Source organism: Sciurus carolinensis, chromosome X (genome assembly GCF_902686445.1).
Source record: "Sciurus carolinensis chromosome X, mSciCar1.2, whole genome shotgun sequence".
In the NCBI taxonomy this organism is placed as follows: Eukaryota; Metazoa; Chordata; class Mammalia; order Rodentia; family Sciuridae; genus Sciurus; species Sciurus carolinensis.
This window is the reverse complement of record NC_062232.1, coordinates 84,484,545-84,508,218: the sequence shown is the minus strand read 5'-3', so window position 1 is coordinate 84,508,218 and position 23,674 is coordinate 84,484,545. Positions and strand designations below refer to the sequence as shown.

At 40.5% G+C, this 23,674-nt stretch overlaps 1 protein-coding gene across 2 annotated transcripts; it reads left to right on the top strand.

Annotated features, from left to right (window-relative positions):
• Nucleotides 1-13,222: 13,222 nt before the first annotated feature.
• LOC124972431 (transcription elongation factor A protein-like 4) lies at nucleotides 13,223-15,110 on the top strand. 2 transcript variants are annotated; one of them, XM_047536840.1, is made up of 3 exons: nucleotides 13,223-13,331; nucleotides 13,886-13,957; nucleotides 14,294-15,110. In XM_047536840.1, exon 3 carries the CDS (start codon nucleotides 14,321-14,323, stop codon nucleotides 14,921-14,923), a length of 603 nt encoding a protein of 200 aa, XP_047392796.1. In that variant the 5' UTR covers nucleotides 13,223-13,331; nucleotides 13,886-13,957; nucleotides 14,294-14,320; the 3' UTR covers nucleotides 14,924-15,110. The 2 variants fall into 2 exon arrangements, with proteins under 2 accessions (XP_047392796.1, XP_047392797.1); XM_047536841.1 differs by having other exon boundaries at nucleotides 13,299-13,379.
• The last annotated feature ends 8,564 nt before the right edge of the window (nucleotides 15,111-23,674 follow it).

Below are 23,674 nucleotides of genomic sequence, written 5' to 3'. Positions count from 1 at the left end.
TCTTTATCAATTCATCAATTGAAGGACATCTAGGTTGGTTCCACAATTTGGCTATTGTGAACTGAGCAGCTATGAACATTGACGTGGCTGTATCTCTGTAATATGCTGATTTTAAGTCCTTTGGGTATAGGCCAAGGAGTGGGATAGTTGGGTCAAATGGTGGTTACATTCCAAGTTTTCTAAGGAGTCTCCACACTGCTTTCCACAGTGGCTGCACTAATTTGCCGCCCCACCAGCAATGTAAGAGTGTACCTTTCTCCCCACATCCTCGCCAACACCTGTTGTTGCTTGTATTCTTGATAATCGCCATTCTAATTGGGGTGAGATGGAATCTTAGGGTGGTTTTGATTTGCATTTCTCTTATTACTAGAGATGGTGAACATTTTTCCATAGGTTTGTTGATTGCTTGTATATCTTCTTCTGTGAAGTGTCTATTCATTTCCTTAGCCCATTTGTCAATTGGATTATTTGCATTCTTGGTGTAGAGTTTTTGAGTTCTTTATAGATTCTGGAATTAGTGCTCTATCTGAAGTATGATTGGCAAAGATATTCTCCCACTCTGTAGGCTCTCTCTTCACATTACTGAGAGTTTCCTTTGCGGAGAGAAAGCTTTTTGGTTTCAATCTATCCCACATGTTGATTCTTGCTTTTATTTCTTGTGCTATGAGAGTCCTGTTGAGGAAGTCTGGTCCTAAGCTGACATGTTGAAGCTCTGGACCTACTTTTTCTTCTATAATCTGCAGGGTCTCTGGTCTGATTCTGAGGTCCTTAATCCATTTTGAGTTGAGTTTTGTGCAGGGTGAGACATAGGGGTTTAGTTTCATTCTGCTGCATATGGATTTCCAGTTTTCCCAGCACCATTTGTTGAAGAGGCTATCTTTTCTCCATTGCATATTTTTGGAACCTTTGTCTAGTATGAGAAAATTGTATTTATTTGGGTTTGTGTCCGTGTCCTCTATTCTGTACCATTGATCCACCTTTCTATTTTGGTACCAATACCATGCCGTTTTTGTTACTATTGCTTTGTAGTAGAGTTGAAGATCTGGTATTGCGATACCCCCTGCTTCACTCTTTCTGCCAAGGATTGCTTTAGCTATTCTGGGTTTCTTATTCTTCCAGATGAGTTTCATAAGTTCTTGCTCTATTTCTGTAAGGTACATCATTGGGATTTTAATTGGAATTGCATTAAATCTGTATAGCACTTTTGGTAGTATGGCCATTTTGACAATATTAATTCTTCCTATCCAAGAACATGGGAGATCTTTCCATCTTCTAAGGTTTTCTTTAATTTCTTTCTTTAGTGTTCTGTAGTTCTCATTGTAGAGGTCTTTCACCTCTTTGTGAGATTGATTCCCAAGTATTTTATTTTTTTCGAAGCTATTGTGAATGGGGTAGTTTTCCCTGATTTCTCTATCTGAAGATTCATCGCTTATGTATAAAAATGCCTTAGATTTATGTGCATTGATCTTATATCCCGCTACTTTACTGAATTCACTTATGAGATCTAAAAGTTTTCTGGTGGAATTTCCTGGTTCCTCTAAGTATACAATCATATCATCAGCAAACAGGGATAGTTTGAGTTCTTCTTTTCCTATTCGTATCCCTTTAATTTCTTTGGTCTGTCTAATTGCTCTGGCTAGAGTCTCAAGGACTATATTGAATAGAAGTGGTGAAAGAGGGCATCCCTGCCTTGTTCCAGTTTTTAGAGGGAATGCTTTCAGTTTTTCACCATTTAGAATGATATTAGCCATGGGCTTAGCATAGATGGCCTTTACAATGTTAAGGAATGTTCCCACTATCCCTATTTTTTCTAGTGTTTTGAGCATGAAGGGGTGCTGTATTTTATCAAATGCTTTTTCTGCATCTATCGAAATAGTCATGTGATTCTTGACTTTAACTCTATTGATATGGTGAATGACATTTATTGATTTCCTGATGTTGAACCAACCTTGCATCCCTGGGATGAAATCCACTTGATCATGGTGCACTATCTTTTTAATATGGTTTTGTATGCGGTTTGCTAAAATTTTGTTGAGAATTTTTGCGTCGATGTTCATTAAGGATATTGGTCTGAAATTTTCTTTCCTGAATGTGTCTCTGTCTGGTTTAGGTATCAGGGTAATCTTGGCTTCATAGAATGAGTTTGGGTGGTTTCCCTCCTCTTCTATTTTATGGAATACTTTGAGAAGTATTGGAATGAGCTCTTCTTTAAAGGTTTTGTAGAACTTGGCTGAGAACCCATCTGGTCCTGGACTTTTCTTTGTTGGTAGGCTATTGATGACTTCTTCTATTTCATTACTTGAAATTGGTCTATTTAAATTGTGTATGTCCTCCTCGTTCAGTTTAGGCAATTCATATGTCTCTAGAAACCTGTTGATGTCTTCAAAATTTTCTATTTTGTTGGAGTATAGATTTTCAAAATAGCTTCTAATTATGTTTTGTATTTCAGTCGTATCTGTTGTGATATTTCCTTGTTCATTCCGAATTTTAGTGATTTGGATTTTCTCTCGTCTTCTCTTTGTTAGTGTGGCTAAAGGTTTATCAATTTTGTTTATTTTTTCGAAGAACCAACTGTTTATTTTGTCAATTTTTTGTATTGTTTCTTTTGTTTCAATTTCATTGATTTCAGCTCTGAGTTTAACTATTTCCTGTCTTCTACTACTTTTGGTGTTGGTCTGTTCTTCCTTTTCTAGGGCTTTGAGCTGTAGTGTTAGGTCGTTTATTTTTTGAGTTTTACTTCTTTTATTAAATGCGCTCCATGAAATAAATCTTCCTCTAAGTACTGCTTTCATAGTGTCCCAGAGATTTTGATATGATGTTTCTTTGTTCTTGTTTACCTCTAAGAATTTTTTGATTTGCTTCCTAATATCTTCTGTTATCCATTCATCATATAATAGCGTATTGTTTAATCTCCAGGTGTTGGAGTAGTTTCTGTTTTTTACTCTTTCATTTATTTTTAACTTCAATCCATTATGATCTGATAGAATACAAGGTAGTGTCTCTATCTTCGTGTATTTGCTGACATTAGCTTTGTGGCATAATATATGATTTATTTTAGAGAAGGATCCATGTGCTGCTGAGAAGAAAGTGTATTCGCTCTTGGTTAGATGGTATATTCTATAAATGTCTGTTAAGTCTAAATTATTGATTGTGTTATTGAGATCTATGGTTTCTTTGTTCAATTTTTGTTTGGAAGATCTGTCCAGTGGTGAGAGAAGCATATTAAAATCACCTAGTATTATTGTGTTATGGTCTATTTGGTTTCTAAAATTGAGAAGGATTTGTTTAACATACATGGATTAGCCACTGTTTGGGGCATAGATGTTTATGATTGTCATATCTTGCTGATTTATGCTTCCCTTAAGCAGTATGAAATGTCCTTTTTTATCCCTTCTGACTAACATTGGCTTGAAGTCCACATTATCTGAAATGAGGATGGATACTTCAGCTTTTTTGCTGAGTCCATGTGCATGGTATGTTTTTCCCCATCCTTTCACCTTTAGTCTATGGGTATCTCTTTCTATGAGGTGAGTCTCTTGCAGGCAACATATTGTTGGATCTTTCTTTTTAATCCAATCTGCCAGTCTATGTCTTTTGATTGATGAATTCAGGCCATTAACATTTGGGGTTATTATTGAGATATGATGTGTATTTCCGGTCATTTGGTTCATATTTAAAATTTTATTTATTTATTTATTTATTTTTTGACACATCTTGGTTCCTCCTTATTTGACAGTTCCTTTCGGGTAATTCCTCCCTTCACTGATATGCTTCTTTGTTTTTTACCTCTTCTTCATGGAATATTTTGCTGAGAATGTTCTGTAATGCTGGCTTTCTTTTTGTAAATTCTTTTAGCTTTTGTTTATCATGGAATGATTTTATTTCATCATCAAATTTGAAGGTAAGTTTTGCGGGGTATAAGATTCTTGGTTGGCATTCATTTTCTTTCAGAGCTTGAAAAATGTTGTTCTAGGCCCTTCTAGCTTTTAGGGTCTGGATTGAAAAATCTGCTGATATCCGTATTGGTTTCCCCCTGAATGTAATTTGGTTCTTTTCTCTCACAGCCTTGAAAATTCTGTCTTTATTTTGTATGTTAGGTATTTTCATTATAATGTGCCTTGGTGTGGGTCTGTTGTAATTTTGTGTATTTGGAGTCCTATAAGCCTCTTGGACTTGATTTTCCATTTCATTCTTCAGATTTGGGAAATTTTCTGATATTATTTCATTGAATAGATTATTCATTCCTTTGGTTTGTTTCTCTAAGCCTTCCTCAATCCCAATAATTCTCAAATTTGGCCTTTTCATGATATCCCATAGTTCTTGGAGATTCTGTTCATGATTTCTTACCATCTTCTCTGTTTGTTCAACTTTGCTTTCGAGTTTAAATATTTTGTCTTCAATATCTGAAGTTCTGTCTTCCAGGTGTTCTATCCTATTGGTTATGCTTTCTATGGAGTTCTTAATTTGGTTTATTGTTTCCTTCATTTCAGGGATTTCTGTTTGTTTTTTTTTTTCAATATCTCTAACTCTTTATTGAAATAATCTTTTGCTTCCTGTATTTGCTCTTTTAACTGTCGATTGGTGCTATCAATGCCTGCATTTGCTCTTTCATCTCATCATTCAATGCCTGCATTTGCTCTTTTATCTCATCGTTTGCTTCCCTAATCATTTTAATTATGTACATTCTGAACTCCCTTTCTGTCATCTCTTCTACCATGCTGTCATTGGATTTTATTGATGTAACATCTAGATTTGTTTGGGGCATTTTCTTCCCTTGTTTTCTCATATTGTTCAGGAATCAGTGGGTCATTAAGATATTGCAGATTTCCTCTATTGACTTATAATGTCCCTGAAGATTGCTAGTATATCCCCTCTTATCCTTCAGTAGCCTGCAGTCTTGGAGGAAGTTGATAATGCGGAGCTCCATGAAGAAGCTGCCTCTCTAGAGGTAGTGACCCTCAGGTGGCGTATATTCCCTGCTAGTGGGCAGAGGTGCCTCCACTTGTTGACCAATGGTCATCCAACAGGGAACTAGGCTGCGGGCTGAGGCAAGTCCTGTTTGTGCCTGTGTCTCTGGTTTTACCGTCCCTGTGGGAAAACCTCACCGGCAGGGAAGACTCACTCAGTGGGGACGTCTTGCTGATCAGTTCCCCTCCTAGAGGTTCCCCTCAATCTACAATTACCGCCTGGGCTGGACTGTCTTCCTCTGCAACGTTCCCAGGGGCCCAGACCTACCTCCTGGGCCTGGGAGCCTCACCCTTCGCAGGCGAGTCTCCTTAGGCTGCCTCTCCCAGAGAATCTGCCCGCAGTCCTGGAAACTTCTCTCCGCCCCTAGGCGTGTCTCTGTGCGGCTCTTCCAGCAAGAAGCCACCTAGCTCCTGGGACCCTGCTCTGCACCTAATCGCCTGGCTATGCGGACCCTCCTCTGAACCGCCACCTGGAGCCCCGTACAATAGCTCCGATACCCAGAGACCCGCCACACACCTCCTCCTCCAGACAGCGGCCGGGTTTCCGTCGCAGTCACTAGGAGCCCAAGCAGTTCACTTCGCGTCTCCTCCTCCCGCCAACCGCCCGTAGCCCTAGGCAGTCACTCCAAGTCCAAGTGACCCGCCCTGTTCCTCCTCCTCCTCCTTGGGGTAGCCCCCCGGATGTTCAGGAGCGGTGGCTCCGAGACCAAGTGACCCACCATGCTCCTCCTCCAGGCAGGCCACCGGTGTTCAGGAGTGGTCGCTTTTAGTCCAATCAACTCACCACTCGCCTCCTCCTCTGGCAACCGCCTGTGGCTCTGATGCAGTCACTCCTAGACCAAGCGACCCACCGCACTTCTCCTCTTCCTCCGGGCAACCCCCCGGTGTTCAGGAGCGGTCGTTCTGAGTTCACACAGCTCGCCACGCAGCTCCTCCTCTGGCAACTGCCTGTGGCTCTGATACAGTCCCTCCTAGACCAAGCGACCCGCCACGCTTCTCCTCTTCCTCCGGGCAACCTCCCGGTGTTCAGAAGCGGTCGTTCTGGGTCTAAACAGCTCGCCACGCAGCTCCTCCTCAGGCAGCCGCCCGGAGCCCCAGTGGTTGCTCTGAGTCCAAGCGCTGTGCTGAGCCGCCTCCTCTACGATGATCCCAGTTGTCCGTGTTTACTGCTCCAGTGGGGGGAGGGGCGTCTCGCCGAGCAACTCTACTTCACAAATTCCCTGCGTTCCGGGGCTACCGCCCCATCCGGGACACCTCCCCAATGGGAGAGACTCACCCAGCGGCTTTCTGTTCATGATTTCTTATCATCTTCTCTGTTTGGTCAATTTTGTTTTCAAGATTAAATATTTTGTCTTTAGTGTCTGAGGTTCTGTCTTCCAGGTGTTCTATCCTATTGGTTATTCTTTCTATGGAGATTTTAACTTGGTTTATTGTTTCCTTCATTTCAAGGATTTCTGTTTGGTTTTTTTTTTCAGTATCTATAACTCTTTATTGAAATGATCTTTTGCTTCCCGTATTTGCTCTTTTCACTGCTGATTGGTGCGATCATTTAATGCCTGCATTTGCTCTTTCATCTCCTCCTTCAATGCCTGCATTTGCTCTTTCATCTCCTCATTTGCTTCCCTGATTGTTTTAATTGTATATGTTCTGAATCCCTTTTCTGACATTTCTTCTGCTGTGCTGTCATTGGGTTTTATTGATCTAGTATCTAGGTTTGTTTGGGACATTTTCTTCCCTTGTTTTCTCATATTAGTCAGATGTCAGTGGGACTCTGAGATATTGTAGATTTCCTCTATTGGTTTATAGTATCCCTGTAGATTTCCAGTGTATCACCTCCCAGCCTTCAGTAACCTGAAGTCTTGGAGGAACTTGATAATGCAGTGCTTCCGAGGAAAGCTGCCCCTAGTCCACTACTGGTTCCAGGGCTTGGAGTTGGCTCTGTGCAGAAAGGCTCTCACTGGCCATCTTCTCCGAGAAGCTGGCCGTGAAAGGAGCCTGCCGACAGAGGTAGCAGGGCTGCTTGGGGAAGTCCCTGGCTGCCCTTCCCTTGTCTCAGAGGCTGCCTGTCAGCTGGAGCTCTCTGCTGGTTCCGGGACTGGTGGCTGGCTCTGTGTAGAAAGGCTCTCACTGGGTGGTCTGCTCCGAGAAGCTAGCCTTGAAAGGCGCCTGTCGCCAGAGGGAGCAGGGCTGCTTGGGGAAGTCCCTGGCTGCCCTGACCTGGTCCCTGAAGCTGCCTGTGGGCCGGAGCTCACCGCTGGCTCATGGACTTGGAGCTGGTTCTGTGCACAAAGGCTCTCACTGGTGGGCCTGCTCTGAGAAACTGGCCGTGTGGGAGGAGCCCACCACCAGAGGCAGCAGGGCTACCTGGGGAAGACTCTAGCTTCCCTGCCCGGCTCTGAGAAGCCGCCCCTATCCGGGCATGCCGTCCGGGCCGAGCTTCATCCGATGGGGGAGACTCACCCTGTGGCTCTATTTTAGTCCGAGCCTTTCAATGCCTCCCCTTCTTGAATCCTGTGTTCTAGAGTGACAGGAGATGCAGTCACCCTCTAGTCCACCATCTTGGATCACCCCTCCATACTGATTTCTATAGTGGTTGTACTAATTTATGATCCCACCAACAATGCAAAAGTATTCTTTTTTTCTTCACAACCTCTGCAGCATTTATTGTTGTTTGTGTTCTTGATGATGCCTTTTTAACAACCTGTTTTCTGAGTCTGTTTTGATTCCCAGTTATCCAGGATCATACAGAGGATTCATTTTTATTATAGAATATGTGAAACATATACTGGTCCTGTTCATTTTATGTTAAGTTGATGTCTATGTTTTGGCTCATTTAATAAACAAGAAAGACTCATTTACAGTGGAGCATACTCTCCCTTATTCAGCCAGAAGAAAATCTAAAGCTAATCTGCATAGAAAAATGATGTAGCTAAAACTCCTAATTTCAGATGGTGCTGAGCTGAGATGTTCTATAGGAAGATTCTTTAAAATTAGAAGGGTCTCTGGAATATTTGTAATGGATGTGGAAAGTGCATAAGTTTCTGCTCCAGGAAATGTTATATGGATGACATATTTTAATCATTAGGTGGTTAATATTGAAAGCACAAGTTCTCCCTTAATATTTTCCCATTCAGCTTTCTGAATGCATTTTATTTGTTCTTGATGCCTGAGTGACAACATGCAAGAAACATATTCTCTACAGAAGGATCATACGATTATGGAGAGTGGAGAGTTCAAGATCTGCTGTGGGCAAGCTGAGGACACAGAAAAGCTGATGGTATAGTTCCAGTTCAGGTCTAAAGGCCAAGAATCAGGAGAATCAATGACATAAGTTCCGATCTGAGTCCAAGTCCAATGACAGGAGAAGACTAATGGCCTAGCTCAAAGATGAAGACAGGCAAACAGAAAGAATTCTTTCTTACTCAACTTTTTATTTTATTCATGTCTTCAACAGGTTTGATAAGGCCCATTCACATTGAGGACAACAATCTACTTTACTCAATCTATCCATCAATTCAAGTGTTAATCTCATCCAGAAATAACCTTACAAATAAACCAAGAAATAATGTTTAACTAAATGTCTGTGCACCACATGGTTCAGTCAATTTAACTGATAAAATTAAATATCACAGAAATCAATTATATACTTGTTTAACTATATGCATATGAAAGTTTTTATTCTTCTCTACACTCTTTGAATAGTTCAACTTTTAAGAGTTTGATAGAACCCAGGCATGGTGGCACACACCTGTAATCCCAGTGATTCAGGAGGCTGAGACAAGAGGATCACAAGTTCTAAGCCAGCCTCAGCAAATTAGCAAGGACCTACAAAACTTAGCAAGATCCTATCTCAAAATAAAATATAAAAGGGGTGGGGATGTGACTTAGTGGTTAAGCACCTCTGGATTCAATCCCTGGTATCAAAAAAATGGCGGACAAATTTCTCCTGGACTTCACAATTTCTCATGGAAGAAATTTAACCAATTTTTTGGTTTCTTCAATGCAATTGGTGTCTTTGCACTTACTATCTCTACTAGTGTCAATTTTGGAATTTATGTTTTTCTAGAAACATTAATATCATCTGTTTTTTCAAATGTATTTGAGTAGAGTTGTGCAAATTACTCACTAACAAATCTTGAAATTTTGTTTTCATTGAATTTCTATTTCTTCACTGTTATTTTGAACTTTTTGTATTTTCTTAACTTTCTTAAATTGATTTTCTTTATTTTCTATTTTCTATATTGATTTACCCATTGATTTGTTAATTTTTTTGAACAATCCAAAAAAAGCTTGTATATGTTTTTTTGTAGTATTTTTCCAACCATTTCTACTTTTGTATGTTAGTATTCTTTCCTTGTGTGTTCTTTTAGTTACATTGTGGTCCTGATACTGAAGATGAAAGGATCTGACTACATGCCACTAAAAGTGAAATCAAGTCAAGTGAGCTCGAACATACAGACAAGGCTTCAATTGGGGTTTCACCTGAATGGAGACAGCACTGATAGACAGGGGACCAGGATTCTCTAAGCAAAGGGAGATGTAAACATTTATTGATTCCTGGAGTGGGCTAAAATCTGGTAAGTTTTCATTGTCTAGGGCACAGTTTTAAAATATTTTTTAAATGCAAACATTCTGGCCTTGATGAATAGGTGATTAGTTTATCCCAGAAACTGTTCTATTTGTTCTATCAGTGCCACTGTCCTGAACAAATATTTTGGCATTGTTATAAGGTTGGGCTGTAGCTACTGAGACAGCACATGTGTAAGGGGGAAGGGAGAAAACACATACCATGCATTTAAGCAGTAACAGATTAAGGGCCCAGCAGTTTGTTTGACTTTTGTCCTTTGGTGGTAATCCCCAATAGTTTCATTCTCTCATCTAGTTTATTCTTGGAGACTTTATAGTAAAGTCATCCTAGTTTTCATGATGCTCTGGTCTCTGTTTTGGAGAGTGAGGGAAGGTAAGGAAGAACACAAGCCACACTTTCAATGAACACTAGGTCATGAATTAGGTTAAACAATAAATACCTTTATTCCTCTAAAAACAGTATGCCATCTTTTCTAACTACAATGGAGACTACAATGAATACTAATGTAGTATAACTGTGTGTTTCACAGGATGAGAAAATTAGAAACAATCTAAATTTTCATAAAGAAATAAGACATTTAAATAAATTCTGAAGCATGATAAGTAATGCAAAATTTTTAAGACACATTATTAGAGAAGAGTGAACTGCAGAGCAAATCAAATAATGTTACCCTGGATTTTAGGAGTGAGGTCTGGATATAGGGTATATATTGTGGAGTCATATTTATATGATTTTTCAACCCAAGGAACTAGCTGAAAGTGTTTGCAAGTGAGGGAATAAGGGAAAGTGTTGAGATCCAGGAATTGAACCCTGGATACTACAGTTTTAGGGGGTCAGAGATATGTTTTGCCTGTTTGTGCTCTAACAATGACATTTTGTCAAATCGTCACTAACATGTAATATTATCTATTCTGTTTAAAAATGCTTTAAACATGGAAAGGAAAAGAAAATATATGATAGTTTCATGTGTGCTCACATCCATATCTAACACACATTAGCATTTTGCCAAGTTTGATTCAGACATTTTTGGTTTTTAAAGAAATATATTGTAGATACAATGAAAAGCTCATCATTCCATTCTCTTCCCTAACTCCCCAGAGATAACAACAGCATGTATACTTTTCAGTTAGTTATTTCTACTTTTATCTTTTATGCTTGTATTATGAAGAATGTACGGTATCATTTTGTATGCATAAGATTCAGCTTTGGAGGGCAACATACTGATTTTATCTCATTTCTACTTGAATTGTTCTCACTTGAAAATGTTTTGGAGATTCACATATTTTAACATATATAGATTCATTCATTAATTTCAACTGTAGCATAGTATTTCATTGGATGAATATACTATTTTCGTTTTAGTTTATATCACCCACATCAGTGAATTTGGATTCAGATTGGCAGCCAAACTCATAAGACTGAACTGGTGCCAACTGGTACTAGGTTCATTTGAATTTGTAATGAGATAAAAAGGAAGACATTGTCAGATATGCATATCTTTTTAGCAGGAGAAGTCCTTAGAGATCTGTCCAGGGGTTATTCTTTGCATGCTCTGTTCCACTATGTAAGTGGAACACAAAGAGTGTGGAAGAAGCCTGTTTACTAGCACCATGCTGAAAGACATCCATATATTTTATAAAGCCTGTGAGTGTCACCTGCAGGTGTCCTTATCATAATGGACACACTCAAAAACAGAAGTATTCACTGATCAGTGGTCATTTTTTGTGATAAGAAATGTCTGGGCTGGGGATGTAGCTCAGTGTTAAGGCACTTGCCTAGCATGTGAAAGGCCCTGAGTTGTTTTGGATTGTTTTTTTTATTCCTTTCTTCTTTTCTATTTCAGCCAATGTTACAGTAAATACCTCCATTCCTGCCATCATCATGATATTTAAATGTATTTTTAATATTTAAAAAATATTTAAAAAACACACTGATAGGTGTGTTTCCATTTCCTTGATTCTCATTCAAGTATTCTCTCTTTCTCTTCATCTACATGCATTTCTAATTTAAAAATGTGTCTCTGTGAATTTTTGTCCATGTTATTGGGAGCATTTCTGCATTTAATTTTTGTAAATAATAGATAAGTGTTTATTTAGATAATAGGTGATAAGTGTTTATTTCCACATCTCAATTATTAATGAGCTATATTTTCTTCTGATACATCAATCAATAAAATGAAATTTTAAAAAATTTTAATTTCTTCCTCTGTGTACTGTTAACAAATTTTATCCTTTTTACTATCTTCTTATAGGAGCTCTTAATGGATTAAAGTTCATGCATTTTACTGATACATAAATTAATCACTTCAGCTGATATTAAGTGTGCATTTATTTGCCAGGCATTCCAGTCAAAATCTATATTTCAGATCTTTCCCCTTTGATCTAGATGCTTATATTTGCTTGACATGTCCACTTGGAAAAAGAAAACTATTTGTACTCAATCACACATGCAAGGATTGTCAAGGGGAAATTCATACACAGTTCAAAAACACTTATCCCTAAGGGTGAGGATGTTATGTGCAAATATTTAATAGAAGGGAAATGTGTAGATTTCCATTATGTATTAGCTTGAGTCTCATATCTATGTTCTGAAGTAATTTCTTAAAGAACTTAGGAAAATAAAACAATAACTTCATTAGTTGGATAGGGTCTGAAAAAGAAAGCTGTCACCCTATTTCACTTTATTTTATATACTTTCCCACTCCGCTTTGTATATTCTATACTAATTTCTCAAGAATAATATGTGTAACTGACCAAGGAAGAAAAGAAAAGTTGTGAAAGAACTTTGCAACATAAAGCACCAGGGTCAGGGACATCATGGGGCCTTTGGCAAGTCATTACCATTAGGGGGAAATGGGTATGGGGTAAGAAAGATACCTATTATTTCTTACAATTGTATGTAAATCTACAATAATCCTTTTAAAAATGTTTTTAAAGGCAGTCTTCTTTTCCAGGGAACTAGGAAAATTAACTCTATTGACCCTAGGCCATGTTCTAGTCATTGTGCTAGTTAATTTCTGTGAATTATCTCTAGGATAAAAATACCATCTTAGTTTTCACAAGCTTAATTAAATGTTAATTAATCCTAATTGTTGCCTACTCACCTAGAAGCATCGCCTCTAGTTTAACATTTCCCAGCATTTTAAATTTTAAAACGACTTGTTATTACTGATAACTTAGGTCAAACTAATTCAGAATAGGTTTAGTAGACCTCATTACTTTTCCAGTGCTGCTTAAAACAACAAACATTAGTTCTCTTACTGTTGTAGGAGTCAAAAATCCCAAATCAGTTTTACTGGACTTAAATCAAGGTGTTAGCAAAACTTTCCACCTTTTGATGGATCTTGGGGAAATAAGGCAAAGCTATTTTTCGAAGTGGTTGTGAGCTTCAGGAACTGAGCTCTCTTGGTAAATCGCGTACTCTTTCTGATGTGCTGTGAAACCTGCTGAAAACCGGCATCTGAGAGGGAAGATGTGAAACGATGCTGTTAGGTGCGCCAGGTAATGCACCAGGGTTCCGGAATTCAACTCCTCCTTTTCTCCATGTTGCCACCCACACGCACACACCTCTTTGCAGCTTCAAAGTCCCTAGGGTATGTGGGGGGTTGAGGTGCTTCAGCGAAGTATGGGGGGCGGGTAAACTCTAGTGACGCAGCGTTCACGTGACCGGCTGGGGGCCAACCTGGGCATTAGCCTCTGCGCCTGCCTGATCGCACGCCTTACAGTTGGATCCCTGCATCCGCGCAGAACTCGCAGGCCTCTCCTGGGTCCACGAAGGTCAGTACGAAGGCAGAGGTTGCCAGCGGACCCGGGGCAGGGGTGGAGGTGCGTGACAGCAGGATTCCTCAGCAGCGGGGAAGGGGGCGGGGGAAGGGATCGGCGAGATCGGTGAGGAGAGGGACCCAGAGCGGCAGGGACTGGAAAACCTCACAGAGGTCCAGATGCCTTCTCGACCCGTAACCCCATTCCAACATCCATTTTAGAGCAAGTCATGTGGTGGGGGCGACCCCGCAATGCAACACTGAAACATGAACGCATTTTGGAAATAACCCGTCTCTCATACTCTGCACCTATAGAATCGAACTGCATAACCTGGGCAAAAAGGGGACAGGGATGAGGCAGGTTGCCTTCCGGGAGGGGGACACGCAGACACAAACGTAGTGAGGAAAGCATCTTGGTTTGGTGCCCAATACCTGTAAAGAAATGGCGACTGGGGTGCGGGAGCGGGTAGTAGAGGAGAAGGTTGGGTGAGGAGGACCTGGATTCAGGAAAGGGACCTAAGCCCCTGTCAGTCCTGAGCGCCCCTCCCCAGCCCTGCATCCTCTCTGCAGGTCTGCGCATCTGTTGTTCCCAAAGCTCTGGGAGGCCTGCAAAAGAGGAGCGTCCCGCCAGGATCCCTGCAGGTCAGTGGGGCACGGGGGCAGCATGGACAGGGACACAGAATGGGTGAGAGCACGGAGGGCAGATTGTGGGGCCCCACCACCCGCCCCCACCACATGGAATACACACATCTTTCCATGCTGAAGCAACATGGAGAAGGTGGTAGGGCCTGAGGGGACATGGTTGCTGTGGGGAGGAATGTCTGCTAAGGGGCCTGCAGAGGCACACTTGGAGTCCCGGGCCAGCTTAGGGGAACTCTCGGAAGGGCGAGATGCAATACCCTGTGGACCTGGGTCACACCCCCAGGCATTCAGTCTCCCATGTCTCTTAGTCTTCTCTTCTCTACCCCCTACCCCCAGGACTGGAAAAGGAGGGGAAATCGCGATATGGAAGAACTCTACAGTGAAAACGAAGAAATACCTTCCAACCAAGGAAAGAGGGAAAATGAAGAACAGCCACAGGATGAGGAAAAGCCTGAAGAAGGAGCCTGTACTCTTAAAGAAAAGGAAATGTTAGAAAATGATGGAAAGGCTGCAGATAAGGAAATTCTAAAGGATAAGGAAAAGCCAGAGAGTGAGAGAGCAGCAAAAGAGGAAGGAAAGCCAGAGAGAGAGGGAAAGGTGGAAAGTGAGGAAAAGCCAGAGTGCTCAGGAAAGCCAGAGAATGAAACAAAGGCTGCAGGAAAGCGCCCAGCTGAGGATGACATACCCAGGAAAGCCAAAAGAAAAACCAACAAGGGGCTGGCTCATTACCTTAAAGAGTATAAGGAGTCCATACATGATATGAATTTCAGCAATGAGGATATGATAAGAGAATTTGACAGTATGGCTAAGGTGAAGGATGACATGAGAAAAAGCAAACAGAAATTAGGGAGGCTTTTGTGGATGCAAAGAAATTTAGAGGACCCCTTCTACCCAAGGGGCCCAAGGGAATTCAGGGGTGGCTGCAGGGCCCCACGGAGGGACCTTGAAGATATTCCCTATGTGTAGCACTCCTGGCAAGCAATAGCCAGGTCTTGTGTTTTAAGATAATACTTTGTTTTAAGTGTCTCCTCTGTTACCAGAAGTTCTTTTGACACTATAGCAGCACTCACTCCGTGTTTATGTAGGGAATTTTCCCCATGTGTATTGCAAAGATGTTGTGATTTTTGGAGAAATAAAGGAATTTACAATGTCATCTACAGAGTATGGTTTTTTTTGAAATGTGTGTGTATGCACAGGAAAGAGAAACTTTTGATCACTAAAAGGTTAACAATGGCTTTTCTGAGTTGTGGAAAGGGTCATTTCCTATCTTTGTTTCCTTTCAACCCATCTTTTTATTTTTTTCCTAAAGAAGACAGATTTGTTGACTCACAAATGTCATAAAATATTTTAAAAATAGAAAACAGTACATAAATAATGGAAAAAACTCTTCAGTAAGCTTATGAAGGCTGTGGAAACACTTGAAATTCTTATTGTCAGAACTAAAATTATAGATAAAAAAATTACCTCTGGGACTCATATTTGGAGGAATCTAACTATGGTTATTACAGATCCATTACTCTTAAGAGACAGTCCTGTTATCTGTCAAATGGGGATAATACTTGCATTCCATAACTGCTGAGTGTATTACATGAAGTACAAAGTGTGTAAGATGCATTAGGTTGCCTTCCTATTTTATCCCCAGTACCAGCAGAACCAAGACTCCTTTAGATGCTTGGAGAAAGACTGGGATACATCTCACCTGTACCCAGGGTTAAGATCAGGAAACTGAAAGGTAGGTACTATCCTCCCCTATGTAGTATCATGTCTGCTGGGCACTATGCCCCTTCTCATAAATCTTGCAACCTCCTAAGGATTCCAGTGTAACTGATGGGCAGGAGTCTTCAAGATAAAACCCAATTGATTTCTTTGAAATCTACAGTAAGCTATGTCCACCCTACTCCAAGCCATGGCATCAATAGAAGTGTGGATAATGCCCTTTCCCTCACTTCTGAGTTTTACTTACCAACCCTTCGGTATCACTTATCAACACTTCAGTAACACTTCAGTGATACGTTTGGCCCCTGATGGATTTCAGATTTTTAGAAAAATAATTCTTTCTGTTGGTTTGACAGCATTTTTGCATACAGCAGTCTCTCCACCAGATTCAGATGTGGGAAGCTGGGGAGAATTCTGAATAACACACTATGCTGTTCTCATATGTCAGTGAATTGTCCAATTTATTCCTCATCCTTAGAGGAAATTTTGTCCTAGAAAACTCTTGCTAGATCCTGCCTTACCAATTAAATACATTTGTGAATATTAGAGCATTGCTGCACAAAAGGTGATCTGTGGATGAGTTGCATCAGCATCATCTGAGAGAAAGTTAGAAAATACAGAATCTTAGGTTCCTACACCAAATATACTGAATTAAAATCTTCATTTTAACAATACCCTCACATAATTCCTGTGCACATTGAAGTGTGAGAAGACACTCCTTATCCTCCCCACTCTCACCTCATGAAATAGAATCCTAGAAGGATAAATATATGTATTATATAACATATACCACAGATTATTAAGTAGACCTGTGTTGATGAACTGCAGTTTTACACCCTACATTGATTAGTATATTTTAAATTCAGTGACTCAAAACTTGCAATATTGTTAATTCAATGGTACATAATAAAATCAGAGTCAGATGGTAAATACCAGACTATATTTCTGGTAGACAGAGTAAGTATTATTTTGTGAAATTTGTGTTTCAGTTATGTATAAAAGTGCATGTGTACACCTGAGTTGTGAACAATATATTTCTAACTGTGGGCTGCAGTTTTTTAAAAAATTGAGAAACATTGGATTTTGCTTTTCAAAGCACAACCTGACCTTAATCCTGGTACCCCTAATGCCTAGCACAGTTCTTAATGAATTTATAAGTAATAGTAAGTGAATAAAGAGCTTTTGTCCCACATCATTCCCAATCTACAAAAATAACTGTGGAGTCTTCTCTAGCAGTGTTTAATTGCAGTTACAAAAAGAACATCATGGAAAAGGGCTTATACCACAAATTTAACCCTGTCTCATTTGATTAACATATTAGTCCTGGGAACCTCTCATACCCTAGGTAAATATTCTATCCTTGAGCTACATCACCAGCCCTTACTAATGCATTTTTAAAGTGTACTGTCTTGAAACATAAGAAAATCTCCAGAGCACTTTGTTAAAAATGTTAACTCTTGATGAACCCCTAAGTTCCACTGACTAAATTCCACTCTGAAATCTCCATTTTTATCAGGCATCCTAGGTGAATCTAATTAACACTAAAGGCCATTGATTTATATATTCATTATTATTTCAGTCACGAACCATAAGGTAAGCAGGAAAAAGGAGCTGTAGTGTCTCTCTTATTTTTGGAGGGCAAAGGAGGGAAGACCTTTCTGAAGGATAAAACAAAGTTTGGGAGTAAGAATCCAACAGGCAAGAATTACTATATCTACTTAATAGAACCTGAAATCATCTTTAGAGCAAATTATGCTCATAAATTAAGGCATAGTTAAAGCACGTATAGTATGTTGTATTTTCTGCTCCAGATGCCCTGAAAACTATAGTAACTAACCAGTTCCATTACTACCAGAGACTCATGGGATCACAAATGGCAATGATTGCAAATCTAAAGTTTATTGAAGAAAAAAAGATGCAACATAACAGTAGCATGGATATAAACTATAGCTAAAAACCAATAGCAAGGGATCTAGACTGGCAAGGTATAACCTCCAATCATCTTCCCTCTCCATAAGAGCTCTGAAAATATGTACTTATTTTGGACCAGGAAATCCTGATATGTACATGGAACCAGAAAGCACAAAACAGAGTCTCTGATACACTGCTTGTTATGTAGGCATAGTCTTGCTACAGAGCCAGCCCCAACAGTAGAGTCATCAGCAGGAGAGTCATCTAGATCAGTGTTAAATAATTTCACTGTAATCAATAAAGCTGATGAGCAGATACAAATCACTCAAAACTCCTCAGATTCATGATTATAAGACAACATGCTTAATTCAGCATGCTCTATGCCATTACCATGGGTCAATGCCTATGTGCATTTCTTATTTTTATAGAACAATGCAAGCAAGTCTCAATTCTGTTCCAGTTAACCCTTAAAGAATAATGTTTTTTGCCATTCTCCGTATAATGTATATATAGTTAAATAGAGGTGCGCTTTTCCACTTCAGGCACTTTTCCCCATGACCATCATTAATCTCTCCATCTTCACATCTTGATTTAATCTACATCCTTCTCTAGCCTGCTCTATGACCCAAGAAAGAATGAAATGGATGGACTAAATCAAATGACTCCTTTGTTCTCTTGGATCCAGTGATGGAGAATATGGTCAGGAAATTTTTCTCCCAGCTGAAGGTGTCACCACAGGCTCACAGAGTCCTTTATTTAAGGTTTCTAGGAGGTGGCTCTCTCCATAGGCTGTGTATATTAGGTTGCCTTTCTTCCTTTGTTGTCAGGGGCGGGCTCTGAGGGCCCCAGAGCCGCACCGTGGCCTGATCTCTAAGATGGCGCCTGGCAGCTTGCCAGACATAGCTGCACTCATAAACAAGTTTTAGGAAGTAACTCTGGTTGGCTGTTGTACATGAGGCAATCCTGGTATCTGCCTGGAGACTGTTCCTTGATAGGCTGACTTTCCTGGTAGTCTACTCTCTGATAGGCTGATGTTCTCAATATAAGTCTGAGACTTGCGGAATAAAGCCCCTTTTTGGTTCCTGTGATCAAGAAGAGCGTACGCGTTGTGATTGTCCCCGTGGGCGGTGGGCAATCATACTTTGTCTTTCAGGCCTATTTCTAGTAATTCCACCTTTACTAGTCATGAATTATTGCACTATCCCTGGTGGTTCTACAATCCCCACCCCTCACCTTTGTAAATTACCCTTTTAAAAAAAAGTCTCAAATTTTCCAGTGTGATTGTTTCCCCATTTTTTTCTGTCATGTACTTCTCAGAGTAATAAATACCAGAATTCATCATATGTTTTTGACATCTTTTGGTCACTGTAACAAAATACTTATTAACAAGGATAACTTTTGAAGAGGTTTATTTAGCTCACAATTTTGGAAGTTCAAGAGCATTATGCCTGCATTAACTTAGTTTTGATGAGGGTGCTTTTGGTTGCTTCATATCATGGTGGTCAGCAATAATGGGAGAGTAAGAACAAGAAATTGTATCTAAAACAGGAAACCAGAGAGAGCTGAATGGAGTCAGGCTCATGTTTTTACAGTAATCTTCTCTGAGAATTACCAGGTATTTCCTCTCATGCGAAATACCTTAATCCTTTCTAAGGGCACATCCATATGATCTAAACTACCTTCCACTGGCCCCCACATTTTGAAGATCCCATCATCTCCTATATCACCATACTATGGACCAAGTCTCCAAAATATGGACCCATATCCAAACCAAAATACCCTGGCAAGTGTGTTACTTATTTATTTGAGGAGGAAAACAATAACCTCCTTACAATGGGGGTCAGGAGAGTGGAGGGCAAGTTTTAGGAGAAGTTCATGTGTACATGTCATGTAGTAATAGCACAATTACTCAAGCACCACAGATGGCACTGAAGGAAGTACAGGTGGAATATGAAGTTTTGAGAAACCAAGATGCTGTGTCATATAATCATGGAAACAAAGTAATTATCAAAAACACGAGGGCATCTGTGTTCATCTAGAGTACGCATAGGCAAATGAGAACATTGGAGGTTAAGAACACATGTAGAGGTGAGCATGGTAGCACATGCCTGTAATCCCAGCAGCTCTGGATGCTAAGGCAGGAGGATCACAAGTTCAAAGCCAGCCCCAGCAAATTAGTGAGGCTCTGAGTAACTCAGTGAGACCCTGTCTCTAAATAAAATGCAAAAAAGGGCTGGGGATGTTTATCAGTGGTTAAGCACGCCTGGATTCACTCCCCAGTACCAAAACAAAACAAAAACACATGTAGAGCACCAGAAAGTTTTCATGGCAGGTTTGAGAGAGTCCTTGTCTTAGGGCAGATACAGTTGAAGACCAAGCACACTTCCTTGTAGTGTTTCAGTTCCATTGCTGATGAAATGTTCCATCTGCTATGGCTTTTACAATAAATTAAGAATAGTAGTAGGGAAAGAATGGAACCCTTTTGTATGGGATAGGGGTATTTGTGCAGGCACAATCTAAGCCATTGTGAAGTGCATTGGCGAGAGGGTCATCAGCATCCTTGAAGATTTCTGTGGGTCTTTGTGAGTTGGAGGTGATGGTAGAGAATGCTACAGTGGAATTTTACTACCTAATCTTAATGTAAATTATTGGATACCAGAGTGGTGGTAGACAGGTGATAAGGCTTAATTAACTAAGGCAAAGTGAATGCAACACCAAAATAAGCCACAGTAACGAAATGCTCATTAGAGGATTTTCAACCCACAGGGATCTACGGTGATGGTAATCAGAGCATTCCTAAAAGTTAAGTAATTGGGCAGCCTGTCAGATGCTCCCTGAAATATTCATGCTGAAAAAAAAGTAGGTTTGTTGGAAACCCTAACTCAAGTTGTTGTAGTGGTGTTTCTCCATTTCTAACTGATGAGAAGGCAGGCCCCTACAGCCACTGGTGCACTATGAATCTTCCATCAAACCTTCCCCAGTGGGACCTGCAAATACTTTTCAGATTGCACACCAAGGCAAGAGAAATATGAAGACAGTATAGGAATTATTAGCTAAAGCTTTTGAATTGATGGTAATCTCTGGATACCCTGAACTGTATCATAACAAATGATCAGATTAGGGGACTTTTGGAAATGACTGACTAAGACAAAAATTGTTCTCTGTTTGAAAAATAACTCCTGTGTGATAGAAGGGACCAAACATCTGACTATGGAATTCCAAGTAACTGATGCATCCTAAACTGCTTATCATGAGCGGATCCAGCAAACCACAGAATAGATAGATGTACATGGAAGAATTCTATTTTAAAATTGAAATTATAGATAACTAAATGAACCTAAGAATGGGTACAAGGCACAAGAAAATGGCACAAGTAGGATGTTCAGACTCGCAGGGTACCCCTTACTGATGCTCAACTGTCTATCAATTCACATGTGTGGCCTAATGGGACATTCTCTGTTACTAGAGAATGGAGTAGAAAAAGTGTGTATCTGGCTTATAAGTAGATGTGCATGGCATGCTAGAACCTATTGGAAGAAAAAATCTGCTGTACTATAACTTAACTCAGGATTGTAACTGAAAGAGTAGAGCAAAGGGAAATTTTCCTAATGGGAAGAAACGTAGATGGCATATTGTGTTAATCAAATTTTCATCGCTGTGACTAAAATATCTGATCAGAACAACTTAGAGGAGGAAAAGTTGATTGGGGGATCACAGTTTTGGAGGAAGTGATGCCGAACATCATGGTGGAAGGGCACGGTGGAGCAAAGCTGCTCAGCTCATGACAGCCAGGAAGCAGAGAGAACACAAGGAGCCAGGGACAAAATATAATCCCTAAAGGCACACCCCCAGTGACCTATTTCCTCCAGCCATGCCCTACATATCTACAGTAATCACTCAGTATAGTTGTCCTTTCAAATTATTAATCCATCATCTGAATTAATTCACTGATTATGTTATAGTTCTCATAATCTCATCATTTCACCTCTGAATATTGCTGCATTGGATAACCCATGAGCTTTGATGGGACACCTCATATCCAAAGAATAACACATCTTGATCACATGGGATTCAAAAAGAGATTATCCAAATTCAAGAGCAATTGCACTAGAAAATGGGCTAGCTAGATTTCCAGGGACTTATGTAGTACAAAATTTGGAATTTGGTGACAAGGAAATCTGCAGAAGTATGTACAGGGACTACTCGCAGAGTAAGCAGAATGTCAAGACATGTCTTGCTAACTTAAATGATCACCAAAATGTCGGGGTACCGCGGACCCCACCCTAGTCTGGCACTGAGTCGGGTGGCCCAGTTTGCAACATCGAGGACCTCAGTCTGGGGCCCCTGGTTTGCAACAAACAGCTAACACTGCTGACTCATGCTCGCTGCGTGCCCTCTTGTTGCCCTTATTGTATTACATTGTTATCATGCTCTCCCCACATGCTCAGTAACTCTGATTGGCTGCTGTATATGAGGTGATTCTTGTAACTGCCTAGAGACTGATCTCAGGCTGACTCTGATTGGCTTATGCTTGCTATATAACCCAGACACTTCCTCGAATAAAGAGCATTTTGTTTGTTGGGCATTGTTCGTCGTTCATTGTTCGTCGTTCGTTGGTCTTTGTTTTTTGGGCTTTTTTGTTCGTGTGAAAAGGAAGCGTACGCGTTATCATTGCCTCCGCCAGCGGAGGGCAGTGATAAGTGGTGCCGAAACCCGGGAAACTGAAAGCTTTATAAAGAAAACAAGGTAAGATATTTTAAAATTTTTTAACAAGTTAAACCGGTTATAAAAAGGTCAAAAAAATAAACAGGTGAAAGGCAGCCTTGAAAGGCAGCCTTGACGTTCGCGGTAAGCGACTATCCGGACTAAGCGAAAGGCGGTCCACATTAAAGTGAAAGTAGCACGCGAAAGGCGGCTACCTGGACTAAGCGAAAGGCGGTCCACATTAAAGTGAAAGTAGCACACGAAAGGCGGCTACCTGGACTAAGCGAAAGGCGGTCCACATTAAAGGTATTAAAGTGAAGGTAGCACGCGAAAGGCGGCTACACCCTGGAAAGGCGGTTCAAGGACTAGATAAACACGTGGAACACAGCTTACATTGTACAAGATGGGGTCTGAAAAATCAAAAGTTCGTATGCAACAACCCTTACAGGAACTGCTTAAGGCCAATGGTACACCTTTAAAAATTAAAACTGCTAGAACATTTTTAGATACAATAGAGAAGGTAGCTCCTTGGTTTTTAGATGAAGGATTATTAAATATTCCACAGTGGGAACATCTTGGAGAGGATCTTCATAGGGCAGATCGACAAGATCCACTGCCTGATGGAACTATGGTTATATGGTCTTTAGTGAGAGGGTGTCTAGACACAAATAAGGACAAATTTGATGAGCCCTTTACAGAGGGAAGTCAAGTTTTAGAGGAGATAAAAGAGGAACGCTCATGCCGTTCACAAAAAACACAAGATTCGGGAAGTAACTCTGAAGGGGAACTATCAGGAGAGGAATTAGCTAAATATGTTAAAAAATGGACGCTCAAGGAGGAACGCTCTTTGACACCTACTGCGCCTCCTGAGCCTCCTCCTCCGCCACCTTATGAAACAACGCGGAGGGAGTGGAGTCATTTGGGATCAGCAGCGTATCCTGTTTTTAAAGATCCTCAAAATCAAAGATATCATCAGACATTAGATTTTAAACATGTTAAACAGTTAAAAGAGGCAGTCAGTACATACGGTCCACAGGCTGCTTTTACGATCGCCCTAGTAGAAACCATATCCAGTTTAAATTTGACACCCCAGGACTGGATTAATTTGACAAGAGCCACTCTTTCCGGTGGGCAATATCTTATGTGGAAGACGTCTTGGCAAGAGATATCTTCAGATACTGCCAGGCGTAATGCAGCTGCAGGTAATCCTCAATGGAACTTAGACATGCTCATGGGCACAGGTCCTTATGATAATTTACAAGCTCAAATACAGTATCATCCAGGAGCATATGCACAAGTGGCTACTGCTGCTACTAGGGCATGGAAGACATTACAAGGCACTGGTGACTTGCAGGGTCAATTGTCTAAAGTCATTCAAGGCAGTAA